The 15271-nt window shown below is 40.1% G+C and overlaps 2 protein-coding genes across 3 annotated transcripts in view; both read left to right on the top strand.

The window, feature by feature from the left end:
* CA5A (carbonic anhydrase 5A) overlaps positions 1 to 6386 on the top strand; it is a 33417-nt gene extending 27031 nt beyond the window's left edge. The window contains exons 6-8 of one of the 2 annotated variants that reach the window (XM_038754612.1): positions 3396 to 3551; positions 3665 to 3740; positions 6054 to 6140. In XM_038754612.1, the coding sequence (XP_038610540.1) occupies positions 3396 to 3551; positions 3665 to 3739 (231 nt within the window). In that variant the 3' untranslated portion in view covers position 3740; positions 6054 to 6140. Of the gene's footprint in view, positions 1 to 3395; positions 3552 to 3664; positions 3741 to 6053 lie in introns of both variants that reach the window. The other variant, XM_038754611.1, reaches the window with a different exon arrangement.
* Positions 6387 to 14662: 8276 nt separating this feature from the next.
* SLC7A5 (solute carrier family 7 member 5) overlaps positions 14663 to 15271 on the top strand; it is a 76121-nt gene continuing 75512 nt past the window's right edge. The window contains exon 1 of the mRNA XM_038754320.1: positions 14663 to 14737. Coding sequence (XP_038610248.1) covers positions 14663 to 14737 — 75 coding nt within the window. The remainder of the gene's footprint in view (positions 14738 to 15271) is intronic.

The following is a 15271-nucleotide window of genomic DNA, read 5'->3' as shown; positions in this document are numbered from 1 at the left end:
TTTTGGAATAGATCTGAATTTACAAATTTTTACCCAACCAAAATTAAGTATCAAATCAAGGCTTTGCCGCCATATCGATAAGGCATTTTCTGTAGGCATCATCACATTTCATAGAAGAGGAAGCCAATATGGTACTGAACCCAGATTTTCCAAGAGTAGGTTTAGCACATTGTCTTAACCGTTGTGGTTTCACAACTGCTAAACATCAAACTGTCCCACAGTGATCTGAAAGATTTAGTCCTCCTCTCAGAGCATCTAATGTACTATGAGGGAGGAAACTTGGCCCCTGGGAAAATTAGCTTTGCGTTAATAATGACAACAATGATATTTTGGGGGGTTTTCTCCAACATTGATTTACATTGAGCTTTGTGACCCTCGGGTGAAGGTGGAATGGAGATTCTGAGAAATTGTATTTATTTATCTAGTAGCAAACAAGAAGTGAAATGTATAAGAAGCAAAGAGAGTTCCTGGACGTAAAGATTTCAGGGGCCCATTCAGATCTAGTCAGGGATGAGGTCAAAACCTGTCCAAACAATAGGGTAAATTGTTGCTGGATGAAAGCTGAGGAAAACATTCCCCTTCCCAGAGCGAAGTACAAATGTGGTTGTTTGATCCCTTTGGCTCTTACCTTGAAGGAGCCAAGAATCTGGGCCAAGAGGGCAGACCTCACTTTCCCCTCTAAACTTGTTGCCTGTAAAGTTGAGAACCTTGCACGTTCCATTTAATGGAATCCCAGGGCCTTCATCCTCTTCCTTGATTCTGAAAAACTAAGCTAAAACTGGGATCCTGTCCAACAAAAAAGCCACAACTCATAGTCCTTAGAGAACATCTCTGTGGGAATTGAAATCACAGGGCTGTTGAGGTTATGTGCAGGGCTGTTTACTCAGGGTCCCCGCTTTCCTTCCCTGAAAATGCTGGGAGCCTTTGACTAAAAATGCCACCACCTGCTGAGACCAGCACATCAGGCACTTCAAGCCCTGATTTGATCATTCCTTGCTCTTTCTACTTCTCACCTTTGTAGCTCTGCCCTGTTTAATCCACTGGGAATTTTGAACAGATGCTTGTTTGCCTCTTGATGATAAAGTACTTTTTAAGTGAACCGCTATCAAACAGTCGATCTGCCTAGGAAATTATTGTTCTTCTAGAGAGTGGAGAATGCATTTTCTCCGCAGAAATCTCAAGATAGAGGAATTTCAAATGCACTTATTCATGAAACATTCAGAGGAAAATTCTATAGGAGCTCTAAATAGCAGGTGCCTGAACTGATTCCTAAAGCAGGGCCCTGCCCACTGAACCAATAGCCAGCGGTCTTATAAAGATGCTTATGATATGGGTAGTTGTTTTTTTATTGTGTGGGGTGGGGGAGAGAGAAAGAGAAAGCAAGAGAGAGAGAGAGAGAGAGAGAGAGAGAGAGAGAGAGAGATTAAAATAAATTGATTCTATTTTCATTTAACTAGACTGTAAGCTCATTGTGGGCAGGGATCGGGTCTTCCAACTCTGTTTTACTGTACTCTCCCAAGAACTTAGTAAGATGTTCTGCACGCAGTAAGCATTTGATAAGTATGATTGATTGATTTAACTAATCACATTACTGCCCAGTTCTCTGTAAACATCAATGACGTATCAAACATTTGTCAACAGACCATCAGTAAGACCATCTACTGTTAATGATGATAATAATAATGACATTTATTAAGCGCTTACTATGTGCAAAGCACTGTTCTAAGCACTGGGGAGGTTATAAGGTGATCAGATTGTCCCACGGGGGGCTCACAGTCTTCATTCCCATTTTACAGATGAGGGAACTGAGGTCCAGAGAAGTGAAGTGACTGGCCAAAAGTCACACAGCTGGCAACTGGCTGAGCCGGGATTTGAACCAATGACCTCTGACTCCAAAGCCCATGCTCTTTCCACTGAGCCACGCTGCTTCTTGGGCATTACTGTTATGTCTAATAGCTAGCCTGAACCCTAACCTCTATCCCTAACCCTAGCTCTACCGAAGTCAGCAACAACTGAAGTTGTGGATGATTGATTGTGACTTAGGGAGATATCAACGATTAGAATTTTTCAAAGATTGAGTCCAATTGTTTAGTTTTGGGTGATCTGTCCCCCCCTTAGATCAGAGGATCACAAATGAAGTGACGCCTCTTGAAACAAGCAGTATTGTTTTAGCGTATGGGTTCATTTTTTAATTTCCTACTATTATCACTTCTGCTCATTCTTAAGAGATTTTTTGAAAGATGTAGCCTTCCTAGGGTCATAGATTTTGATCTGTAGATATCTTCTGGACTAAGGGGAATTAAAATATTTTATTGCAAAGCAATCTGAACAAATAGGAAGGTGGGCTGGCTACTCCTGTCCTAATTCTTTCTCTGTATAACATCTCAGCGTCTAGTGCAGAGAGGGGGAATCATTTCTATTGTAGGACCGCATAATGAGTTTTAATAAGGTACTGAGTGCCTCACAGATAAAATATTCAGTGTTCACAATACTGGTCAGACAAAATGATGATGATATTCATTGTAGAAAGAACCTTTGTGCCATTTCCACAGAAATTTCAACACAGTTAATTGCTGATGAACATACTAATAAACTTGGTATAGATATTTTTGTTTGCAGTGATGGCACTGCATAGCTTTCTATTCTTTCTGGACTGAGTGAGAGCTAGATCAAATTTATTGGTGACTAGTAGGCTGCTCCCAACCAGCACTTGCCCATCCTGGTTCCGTCCTGAGGGGCAAAAGCCAGAAATTACAGTCCAAATCGAGGTCTCCCCAGTGTACATCTTATAACTCCCTGGAGACAGGTTGAAAAAACTCATCAATCTGTACTACAAATTTTCCCTACCCACATTATAAATTCCTTCTCCCTCCTAATCATGTTCAACCCTACCTCAGGGCTCTTCATATCACTGACCTGGGAGAACACAGGAATCTCCCTGCAGCTGGTACACACTGATGAATGCCTTGAACAGTAATCAAAACATAATAGAAATGAAAGGCAGAGTAGATTAAATCCCTTTTAAGGGGACTTCAGAATTCCGTTAGGCCTTGCCTGATTTATTTTAGGCCATGGTTACACGCTAATATACCTGGCTGCCAAGGCTGAGTTAGGTACCATTCCTGTGTGAAAAATGTCAGCCACCTCAAGTAGAAAAGTCTTTTTCATATCGGAATTTTCAAGTAAAGAAAGATGATTATTCATCTGGATTTTCCCATCCCATACCTAAATCAATATTAGGCTCCTCACAACAAATATCACCAGGAAAGTATTATTTCTATTGTACTGGATCACAATTCAAATAACTGTGTTGACTCATCTTTAAATAATTTCTTATATATTTTATTTATTGAAATGTGAATGAAACCCAAACTCCACTGTTATTGGTTTGCTAGGGTACTCAGGTTGCCCTTGGCCAATTTGATCCATCTTGCCTCTTACCTTCCTGTCTGGATTATTGGACGTACTCGGGGTCTTTGACCACCCCACCACTTACGGAATCGGTTACTTGGATAATTAAGAAAAAAGCCATAGAGGTTGATCAGAATCAGGTAAGTCATGCTTAAAATTTGTTTTCTAAAAAGCTTGGGAGTTTTACTGATTGTCCAGAAGAACTTGACGGTCCTACCAGCTTCTGCAATTGCCTTTCCGTATTTGATACTAGCCAAAGCCCAAGTTTGCCATGAAGACTATCTCTCACCAGAGGAACTCATTGATTACATATGTTCTTTGTGTCTGAGGTTAGTTGATCTCTTGGACAATGTTTTGGCTAATTCTCATAACATTTCTACACGTCTTCAGATTTCATAGCTTCCTTCGACCTGTAATTGTTTTAGTGTCTGTCTCCCCAACTACATTGTAAACTCCTTAAGGGCAGATTTCCAGTCTACTAACTGTTGTTCTCTTCCCAAGATCTTAGTATAATGCTCTGCCCACAGTAGGTACTCAGTAAATATTGATTGATTGATTGATTAATATATAGGGCAGAAGTGGTTAGTTTGGAAGTTCCTCGAGGGCAGGGAACATGTCTACAACTCTATCGTATTGTACTCTCCCAAGTGCTTAGCGTACTGCACTGCACATAGTAAGTGCTCAATAAATACCACTGATTGATTGAATTGATTGTTTGATTGAATCCAACCAATGACTGTCCATCCCTGGGCTAATAGCACACTAGACTAAGAGTCAGTAGACCTGGAATCCTATACCAGCTTTGTTTCCAATTTATTGTTTGTCTTTAGGGAAATTACATCACTGCTGTGGGACTCAATATCTACTTTTGTAAAATTGGATTGATACCAATCACACTGGTCCCTACCTACTGTTTAAAACCATGTTGAGAATAATTTGGTCTGTCAGTCAATAGTACTTATTGAGTGACACTGACCAGACTTGGCATTGGCCCAGCAGAGACAGCATCACTCTGGGAATCAGAGGACTGGATTCTAGTTCCAGTTCTGCCTGCTGAGGCTATGTCATCAGTGGTGAAGTTTAATGGCCAAAAACAAATATGCTGGTGGGGAGGGGAAGGTTCTGAGAAGAGGTCAGGCACAGCAAGAATTCATTACCAGAGTAAATTGGGCAGTACGAAAAGATAAAGAGGTTCAAGCAGGGTTTGGAATATTTTGTGGACAAGAGGCCCAAGATGAGTTATTACGGAGAATCCATTAATCAATCGATAATCATATTTATTAAGCACTTACTGCATGCCGTGCACTGTACTAAGCACTTGGGAGAGTACAATATAACAATATAACAAAATTGGCAGACACATTCTCTGCCCACGACGAGCTGAAAAGTTAAGCGTGTTCAAAGATATATCTCTAACCATTGTCCCTTCCCATACATTGCTCCGCCGCTATTGAAGATTGAATACTGGGCTGCATGGACCATAGGTCTGACCATCCTTTCCCTGTAGCACTATGTTCATTTCAATCATTTAATCAATCAATCAATCATCATCATCATCATCATCAATCGTATTTATTGAGCGCTTACTGTGTACAGAGCACTGTACTAAGCCCTTGGGAAGTACAAATTGGCAACATATAGAGATAGTCCCTAACCAACAGTGGGCTCACAGTCTAAAAGGGGGAGACAAAACCAAACATGCTAACAAAATAAAATAAATAGAATAGATATGTACAAGTAAAATAAATAAATAAATAGAGTAATAAATATGTACAAACATATATACATCAATCAATCATATTTATTGAGTACTTACTGCTCCCTGCTCACAAGGAGCTTATACTCTACCGTTCAATGTACCTCAATCCTATTTTACCAACTCCGGCCCACCTCCTCCTTCTGGCTTGAAACTCCCTCCCACTTCATATACCACAGACTACCACCCTTCCCACCTTCAAAGCCTTACTAAGGCCACATCTCCTCTAAGAGGTCTTGACCGATTAATCTTTCTTTTCCCAGACTACTTCTTTCCTCTACATTGCCTATGCATTTGGATCTGTACCCTTCAGGCACCTGTTACAGCCCCAAAGCACTGATGTACATATCCATAATTTATTCATTTATATCAACCTCTGTTTCCCCTTCTAGCCTGTAAGCTCCTTGTGGGCTGGAAACATGCCTACCAATTCTGTTGTATTTTCCCAAGTTCTTAGTTCGGTGTTCAGCACACGGTAAGCACTAGGTAAATTCATTCATTCATGCAATCATATTTATTGCGCACTTACTGTGTGCAGAGCACTGAACTAAGGGCTTGGAAAGTACAACTTGGCAATGAAGACAGACAATCCCTGCCCACACTGGGCTTACAGTCTAGAAGGGGAGACAGACATCAAAACAAGTAAACAGGCATCAGTGTAAATAAATAGAATTATAGATTTGTACACATCAAAAAAGTAAACAGGCAAATACCACTGACTAATTGATTAACTGACTAATGGTATTGAGTAAATACCATTGACTGATTGATTGATTAAATCTCTTGGAGTTTCCCAAACACAAATTTTCAAGTGTGAAAGGAGAAGTGTGTTCATTTATTCATTTCACTACACTGACTGTGGTTCACTGTTGTTTTTTTTTACCAGTTGGCAGAATTTCGGATGCTCCTGTTTTCTGCCCTGGGTGAGGAGGAAAAGAAGATGGTAAACAACTTTCGCCCACTTCAGCCTTTGATGAATCGGACCGTCCGTTCGTCTTTCCAAAAGCAGCGTACATGAAGCAAGGAAACAAAATCTCAAATCATTCTTCATAAACCAACTTAAGGAACTGGCCTTACATGGACAATGCAATATTTGAATTTCTAAACCACCATCAGAAGAAGTAAGGAGATGTCTGTGAAAAGAGCTTAGTTGCTTCAAACAATTTGTCTTATAAATTGAACAAATGTGATCTGGCATTATTAAAAAAAAATGAACGAAGCACTTTCTAAAGATTTATTTTTCTTACCCAAATGAAATTTCATTGTTCTTCCTTAAAAGTCACCAGATTTTCTAGTTTTTCGTTAAGATTTATGCATGGGATTTTAATTTTCATTGTTCAACCTGCTTTGAAGTCCATTCAGTTGTAAGCTCCTTTATAACATTATTCATTCAATCGTATTCATTGAGTGCTTACTGTGTGCAGAGCACTGTACTAAGTGCTTGGGAAGTACAAATCTGCAACAGATAGAGACAGTCCTTACCCAACTCACAGTCCAGAACATTATCTTGTTCTTCCTCTACCACTCACTAAAGTAACTCTTTCAGTGCCTAGGAGTAGGCAGGCCTCAAACAATATTGACTGACTAACCAAATGACTTCTGACCTGCTTTATGCTTGAAAATTGCCTGTCAACGGCATTCCTCTGACCGTTGTTCCGCTTCATTCCTGGGACACCTCACTCTTGTCATTTCCTCTTGGTCTGGGATTGCGATACCCCAGGTGAACATAGAGCAGGAACTATTCGGGAGGTGGAAGGAGGAAGTCTCTTGGCAGAGGCCCCTGGTTCATCAATATCAGCCAGGAGACTGTGAGCCCCTTGTTGGGTAGGGACCGTCTCCATATGTTGCCAACTTGTACTTCCCAAGTGCTTAGTACAGTGCTCTGCACACAGTAAGCACTCAATAAATACAAATGAATGAATGATTGAATTTGCAATACCATAGTTCTAGACGTGAAGCTTACAATATAGGGTAAACATGTTCCACCCAAAGACTGCATAATCATGTTTTATACTTCATTACAACCAAGTAAAGTCAACGTGGAGAAAAAAAGTACAATATAAGAAGTAAATGTTGATTAATTTTCTGAGGAAAGAAGGCTCATTTGGGGATGAGGAATATTATTTTTAATCAATCAATCAATCAATCGCATTTACTGAGCGCTTACTGTGTGCAGAGCACTGTACTAAGCGCTTGGGAAGTACAAGTTGGCAACATATAGAGATGGACCCTACCCAACAGAGGGCTCACAGTCTAGAAAGGGGTGACAGACAACAAAACAAAACATATTAACAAAATAAATACAATTTTTTTGCACCATTCAGTCATTAAATCATGTCTATTGAGTGCTTACTGTGTGCAGAGCACTGGACTAATAATAATAATAATAATAATAATAATAATAATAATAATGACATTTATTAAGCGCTTTAATAAGCACTTTAATGCTTTTAAGCATTTAGTCTCCAAATGTTGTCCCCAGGCAAAAAAGAGAAATCACATTATGTATGGAGTTTATTTTGACAGAGATCTACATTCTGTTTTCACTAACTGCAGATTTCCTACTTGGAGATATCAGCAATCAACAGTCTCACTCTTTGCTAAATAATATCCTGGCAGATGCTAGCAACAAAATTAACCTAAACTTCCTTGGGCTTATTCTTTATAGAATAAAACAGCTGATTATTATCACTACATGCAAATACTGGTATTATGTTTTTAACTCAAATCTGAAATAACAGTCTTTCATGTCTGCATATAAAGATTTGCAATGTTACTTTTGTCTGAAGGAGAACCTGCCTGTTCAGAGAGATACAGGAAGTTATCTTATAACCCCGAAAGGGAAGAAAGGGAAGGGTCTTATTTTTACATGTAGATTTTACACACTTAATGTGTCAATGCCTCTGTCAGGTGTTTTCACATTAACGTCATTGCACACAAGATGAAATCCAGAATAAATGGGTTTTTTAATTTATTCAGGATTTGCAAATCCTCAAGAGGAATAGAGAAGCAGTGTGGCTAAGTGGAAAGAGCTGGGTTTGGGAGTCAGAGGTTGTGGATTTTCATCCCAGCTCCACCACTTATCAGCTGTGTCACCTTGAGCAAGTCACTTCACTTCTCTGTGCTTCAGTTACCTCATCAGTAAAATGGGGATTAATTAGGACTGTGAGCCCCACGTGGGACAACCTGATTACCGTGTATCTACCCCAGCACTTAGAACAATGCTTTGGCACATAGTAAGCACTTAACAAATACCATCATCATCATTATTATTAATACATAAACAGCCATGTTTAACTGGTCACTTAGAAAAATGTAAATGTTCTTGAAACTATTGTTGCAGAAGGGATCACAGAAAGTTATCTGTTTTAGTTCCTCTAAGTTAGTGAGCATCTCACACATGAAATGAAATGACCTAACACACATTTTGCTATTTTAATGCAATATAACTATTCAATATAACTGAATTGACCAGTTGTTCAACTTTTAATGCAACAGTCACTCTTTAAAACATTTTTTTTAAGTCTGACTTTTCTGAAAATTTGTTACTGTAGGCATACTTCATTCTGAGTTTAGGGAAGTTTCCCCACTAGGTTCCCATACTTTGCTGATCGTCATTTTAAAATAGAAGGTTGACATTCCATGGAATTAATTAATTAATTAATGATGGTATTTGTTCAGCTCTTACTATGCGCAAAGCACTGTTCTAAGCACTGGGAAATTTGAACACTTTATGTACAAGAAAGGAATTGGCTGCACATTGTCGTCATTGTTAAAGGTGTTTATTGATCACTTACTCCATGTAGAGCACTGTGCTATGTGCTTGGGAGAGTACAATACAACAGAGTTGGGAAACGCACTCCTTGCCCATAACAAGCTCACAGTCTAGACATGCAGGTAGTTATGACAAAGGAATTTTTCTATGTTTAATTCAATATTTTTGGCATGGAAGTTACAAACAACTTAGGCTGACCATTAATGTGATGTCTAACTAGCAGCATGGCTCACAGTCTAGACATGCAGGTAGTTATGACAAAGGAATTTTTCTATGTTTAATTCAATATTTTTGGCATGGAAGTTACAAACAACTTAGGCTGACCATTAATGTGATGTCTAACTAGCAGCATGGCTCAGGGGAAAGAGCACGGGCTTGAGAGCCAGAGTCATGGGTTCTAATCCCGGCTTCACCACTTGTCAGCTGTGTGACTTTGGGCAAATCGCTTCACTTCTCTGGGCCTGGTTACCTCATCTGTAAAATGGGGATTTAGACTGTGAGCCATACGTGGGACAACCTGATCACCTTGTATCCCCCCAGTGCTTAGAACAGTGCTTTGCACATAGTAAGCACTTAACAAATGCCATCAGTATTATTATTAGTCCTATTTTCCATACCTGAAACAGAATTTTAGAACAGATTAAAAATATCATTGGAAGCCTTCAGTTTCTGCAGGATTGGATTTGAATGATAGTAGAAGGGTACCTTTTCTTTGAGTTGTAGAAGACTCTTGTTCTAAAACATACTTTAAGGTTATGTAGTCAAAGCCATCATCACTGGTTTTCAGAGGCATACAAATAAAAGAGCAAAAAATTCAGAAATATCAGTTCTTTTTTGAGACCCAGTTGATCACGTAACCTTGCTTTATTTTTGCGGGAAGGATTTACCACCCCCTGGGATAATACTAGGAACTCAGTTCTTTGTGGAAAACAAAGGTAACTCGGGGGCCAAGCTCAGTTGGAGAAATATAGCAGCTGACAAAAAATCAAAAGGAACTCTCTTCATGTTAAAATAAAGGGAGAAACATGCTTACTTACAGTTACGTGAACATCATGTACAACTTTGAATAAAGTATGTCAGATTCTCCTGACTGAATTCGACTTCAATTTCCTACATTTCACAGAAGGTACTCACAAATTAAGGGGTGGGGGAGAGAGTGAATCAGAATTATATAGAACATTAGATTTTAGAGTACTTGTTAAGCATTTCCTCTATGCCCGGCACTGCACTAAGCAGCAGGCTAGATAGAAGATAATCAGTCTGGACACAATCCCTCACAGTTCAAGTTTAATACGGTCTTTACCAAATGTCGATTAATGGTAAGGAGAGTTACGCATATTTTACATATTTGTTTCATTGTTTGGGTGACTCCTTTCCTTTCAGCGTGTAAATTTCTTTGCCTTCTAATTTTTTAACTGTTATTCTTTAACGTTATGTGGAACTTGGGAAATGGAAATACCACAAAGCCTAGTCAGAGTCCTGTGAACTCGCAGAACGAACTGGGAGGAAAGGATATTGATTCCTATTCTCAAAGTCTTGTCTTATGCTGTCGAGTTGTCTCCGACCCCATAGCGACTCCATGGACACATCTCTCTCCATCGGTAATCATTCTGGTAGTGTATCCATAGAGTTTTCTTGGTAAAAATATGCAGTGGTTTACCATTGCCTTCTTTCACACGGTAAACTTGAGTCCCATGCCCTTGCTGCCCAGCACAGGGGAGTTCTGACTTGCAGCAGATTGCCTTCCATTTGCTAGCCGCTGTCCAAGTTACGAATGGAATGGATAGGCCCCTGCTTGACTCTCCCTCCCATAGCCAAGACTAGTAGAGTACTGGAAACTCTTCAGGCCCGACCCTGAGAGGGTATTCTCAAAGTAACGGTTCCCAAAATATTAACTAAAGATATCAGTCCCCTATTGAACAATGCCCATGCTCTATCCACTTGATGCCATGCTGCTTCAGTGTGACTCTCTCTGGTTGACACGGTCTGCGCTAGAGATCACAAATGTGGGATCCCTTCTTGATAAAGCTGCAATCACCAGTTCTGAGCCCTTCCTCGTGGAAGCCTGTGGCACCCCACTCCCACCACCAGAAAATGAAGGTACGCCTTTGCAGCATGACCCTCCAGGGATAACATCTCCCAGACCTAACTATAGAGGGAAAACACTTTGTTAGTATAGGTTATCACTTTATTCATTACTGAGATTAGTGAACTGTAGGGACTTGATGATCTGCTAAGAAGGGGTCCCACCAATAAAAGCCCTTCTCTTTGCAGTCCCTTGAGGATAATCAGGGAGGGAAAATTGCAAAGTGGCTGACAGTAGATAATCCAATCTGGGTGGTCACACAAACACAATCAATTATTTAAATGCTAAATAACTATGTCAGCTCTAATCTTGTACTTTCTAAGAGAAGAACAACTAAGAGATAAATGTAGTTATCCTTAGAGCTTGAGGATGATAATAAGAATAATGTTGGTATCAACATTTTCCTTTCACTCTAAAAGTAGTCACTCAACAGTGCCTAGAAATGTAGCTTTGCATTTATCATGCTTCCTCTGGAGTTCCAGCCATTAAATTGGTAATGTGACTCTTAGATGAAGATAGCCCCACTATGATAATATTGAAAGAACACTACTTAACTGTATTCCAGGATAGGCATATTAAATCTACTTGCCACATCTACCAAATTTATTTAATCCAAATATGCAATTTAAATCCTGGTGTGTAAGCCCTAGAACAATACCACTCACACCACTGGCACACATTCAGTCCAGTTTTCACCCAATACGTGGCTTGGGGTAAATGGTGAGGTCATTTATGAAGATGTGGGAATCATTTTCACATACGCTTCCAAAGAGGGATATTATTACCTATCCTCCTATGTGTTAGTTTGGCTGCACCCCACTGAAAGAAAGTTTCTCCCAGGGATTGAAGAAGGCAGTGATGGCTGTAGAAGCTGCTGGCCAAAAACTAAACTGTCAGGGCTTGGCTATAAGTCAGCCAGTCAGTTAGTCATATTTATTGAGCACTTACTGTATGCAGAGAACTGTATTAAGTGGTTAGAAGAGTGCAAAACAACAATGGACACACTTCCTACCCACAACAAATTTACAGTCAGTGAAAGCTGTCCTAGTTGTCTTCTATTTTCGTTGCTGCCGCTTTTATCATTTCAGTGTTTCTTTTTCCCCGGTTTCCTACTTCCCCTTATCTTAGACTGTGAGTCCCTTAGGGACTGGGGACCATACCTAAATCATCATTCTAGTAGTTTTCCTTGTCCATAGTAGGAATCTAATAATACTATTTGGTAAATGAATGGATACATGGTTAGTGGGCCTTTAAACCAGGTCAGGTCAGGAGTCATAAAAAAGGCTTTCAGGTGGGAATGACTCAATCAGAGCAGCAGGCTGCTGCTGCATTTGGTAATCTCTTTTAGCAGGTCTTCCATCAAACCCTTTTATACTAATTGTGGTGCTTAATAAGTACCCACTATGTGATACTACGCTCCTGAATATATGGTCTAGTAGAACAAGCTCCATATGGGACAAAGACTGTATCTGCTTTTATTAGTTTGTACCTTCCCCAGTGCTTAGGACAGTGATTGGCACAGAGTACACACTTAAATATCAAAATTATTATTATATTCCCCTAAAAACGTTGTTATGTTTAACCATAAAATCCAGATCTTTCTGTCGCTAAAGGAATGAGATATTTGGCAACACCTGTTGAGAGAAAAATAAGAAAAGCACAGGCAAGGTAGAGAAAATGTGAAAATAATTATTGTCAGATTTGTTATACACTTACTCTGTGCCAAGCACTGTAATCAGCACTGGAGTAGATACAAAATAACCAGGTCCCACATGGGCCTCACAGCCTAACTAGGAGGGAGAACAGATATTTGAAACCCCATTTTGCCGATGAGAGTACTGAGACACAGAGAAGTTAAGTGACTTGTCCAAGGTCACTCAATAGGCACATGTCAGAGCCAGGATTAGAACCCAGTTCATTTTGGGTTATTTTTCTCTCCCTCCTATCTTATTACTCAGATACCATGTTCCACTATCTTAGAAATGTTCTCTTTTTCAAGGAAGCCACTTCCTTTTGCAAAGCCAGGAGATCTGTATAATCATACGTTCAACAGGGTTGTTTTCACACCAAAGGGCAGTTCTTTAATCAATCAATCAATCAATCATATTTATTGAGCGCTTACTGTGTGCAGAGCACTGTACTAAGCGCTTGGGAAGTACAAGTTGGCAACATATAGAGACAATCCCTACCCAACAGTGGGCTCACAGTCTAAAAGGGGGAGACAGAGAACAAAACCAAACATACTAACAAAATAAAATAAATAGAATAGATATGTACAAGTAAAATAGAGTAATAAATATGTACAAACATATATACATATATACAGGTGCTGTGCAGAAGGGAAGGAGGTAAGATGGGGGATGGAGAGGGGGAGACTTTAAGTAGACTTAGGTGGCTAAGAATGTAGATCATGTGGAATGAAAAGAGGAAAAAGAGGTCACTGGATCAAAATTTACTTTTTTCTGCCATAAACCGATAACCATATAGTAAATATTTACCGAATAGACACTTCCCAGTACTCGGAATTAATGGACAAGTGGGTAAACACGCCTTCAGGAATTTCTAAATGAAGTGCAGTTCAGTTTTGACCATTTAAAACAAGTAGAATTAGGCAACTGTCTTACTATTGGTTTACTGTGCCCTTTATTTTAAATCACCCTTGAAATGATAGTCCTATGAATGAAATATTTTTTCAATCAGTGTTTTCTAAACTTATGGCAAAATGCGCCCTCCTACCAGTAGGTGGCACATTTTGACCGCTCTTTAAAACCTAATTCCTGTTCAACGCTCTTTGCCTACAAATGGAGAATAGACAATGTTGCAGAAAGGCTAATTAGAGTTTTAAAGTGTTCATTTAGGAATTTAGGATGTGGGACTGTGATGCAGGAAAACCTTTTACATATGAGGGCAGTTTTCTCCCAGAATAAATTTGAAATAGAATGGCCTATTTGTGGTCAAAGAGGTACTGAAGGAATGGGAATGAAGAGAAACCAGAACATCAAAGAGAAAATAAAGAAAAATAATTGTGGGGGGAAAAAAGTCCCTCCCAACCCCCCAGTCAGCTCCATTATGAAAAAGAACCCCCTCAGTATCAGATTAATTCCCAGGTTTTAGCTGTCTCCCGTCCCACACCCCGAAATCTGTGAAAACAAAACCTGAAAGGCCCAGACCCAGCTTCACCACCATTACAGAAAGGATGGGCAGCCTTTTGGCAGATGGCTCTGAATAAAAATCAGTATGGTGTGGAATTCTCTGCCACCCGATTTCTAACATCACTTTCTTTGGGGAGGAAATGCAAGACTCAGTTCACCTCCAGTTAAGTCCTCCCTGGCTATGGGTGATGTGGGGGAAAAGGGGACTTTGAAAATGCTATTTGGCCAATCTCATACTGCTTTGACAGAGAGGAAAAGTGTATCTGCTTCTTCATTTCTTGGACTATGAAATGAGACTGTCCAAATCCTGGATGCCATCCTTCACCGTGCCCCCCACCCCCAAACCCAAGAAATAAATGATTTTTTATTGGAACCCTAAATATGTTACCAGTATGTGCAACATTTATCACCATTCCATGGAGGACTGTAGGAAGAACAAGATGGGTGGTTGTCCAGGGTGTGTAGTGTATTATGTGTTAGCGATGACAGGCTGGGGCCAAAAGGACACCAATATCTCATCCACACTTGTCCGCTCCCGCAAAATGGTTCTGATACCTGTATTGATGTCTATTTCTATTGATCTCTGTTTCCCCTCCTTTAGGCTGTGAGCTCATTGTGGGCAGGGATTGTCACTCTTTATTGTTGCATTGTGGGCAGCGATTGTCACTCTTTATTGTTGCACTATACTTTCCCAAGTGTTTAGTGCAGTGCTCTGCACACAGTAAGTGTTCAATAAATAAAACTGAATGAATGAAAAGGCAGTAACACCAAGGGAACCGCCGGTAAGAACCCTGCAGCCTTTGGGGCTTGATTAGCCAGGTTCCCGGGGCTTCTGTATGCATGTGTAAACAGTGTGGCTTAGTGGAAAGAGGTAATGGGTCTAATACCCCCTCCACCACTTCTTAGCTGTGTGACTTTGGGCAAGTCATTTCACTTCTCTGTGCCTCAGTTCCCTCAGCTGGAAAACGGGGATGAAGACTACAAGCCCCACCTGGGACAACCTAGTACTAAAAAATGGCATTTGTTAAGCACTTACTAGGTGCTGAGCACTGTTCTAAGCGCTGGGGTGGGGGTTACAAGGTCATCAGGTT

Source organism: Tachyglossus aculeatus, chromosome 11 (assembly GCF_015852505.1).
Source record: "Tachyglossus aculeatus isolate mTacAcu1 chromosome 11, mTacAcu1.pri, whole genome shotgun sequence".
NCBI classification, from domain to species: domain Eukaryota; kingdom Metazoa; phylum Chordata; class Mammalia; order Monotremata; family Tachyglossidae; genus Tachyglossus; species Tachyglossus aculeatus.
This window is presented reverse-complemented; position numbering and strand designations above follow the sequence as displayed.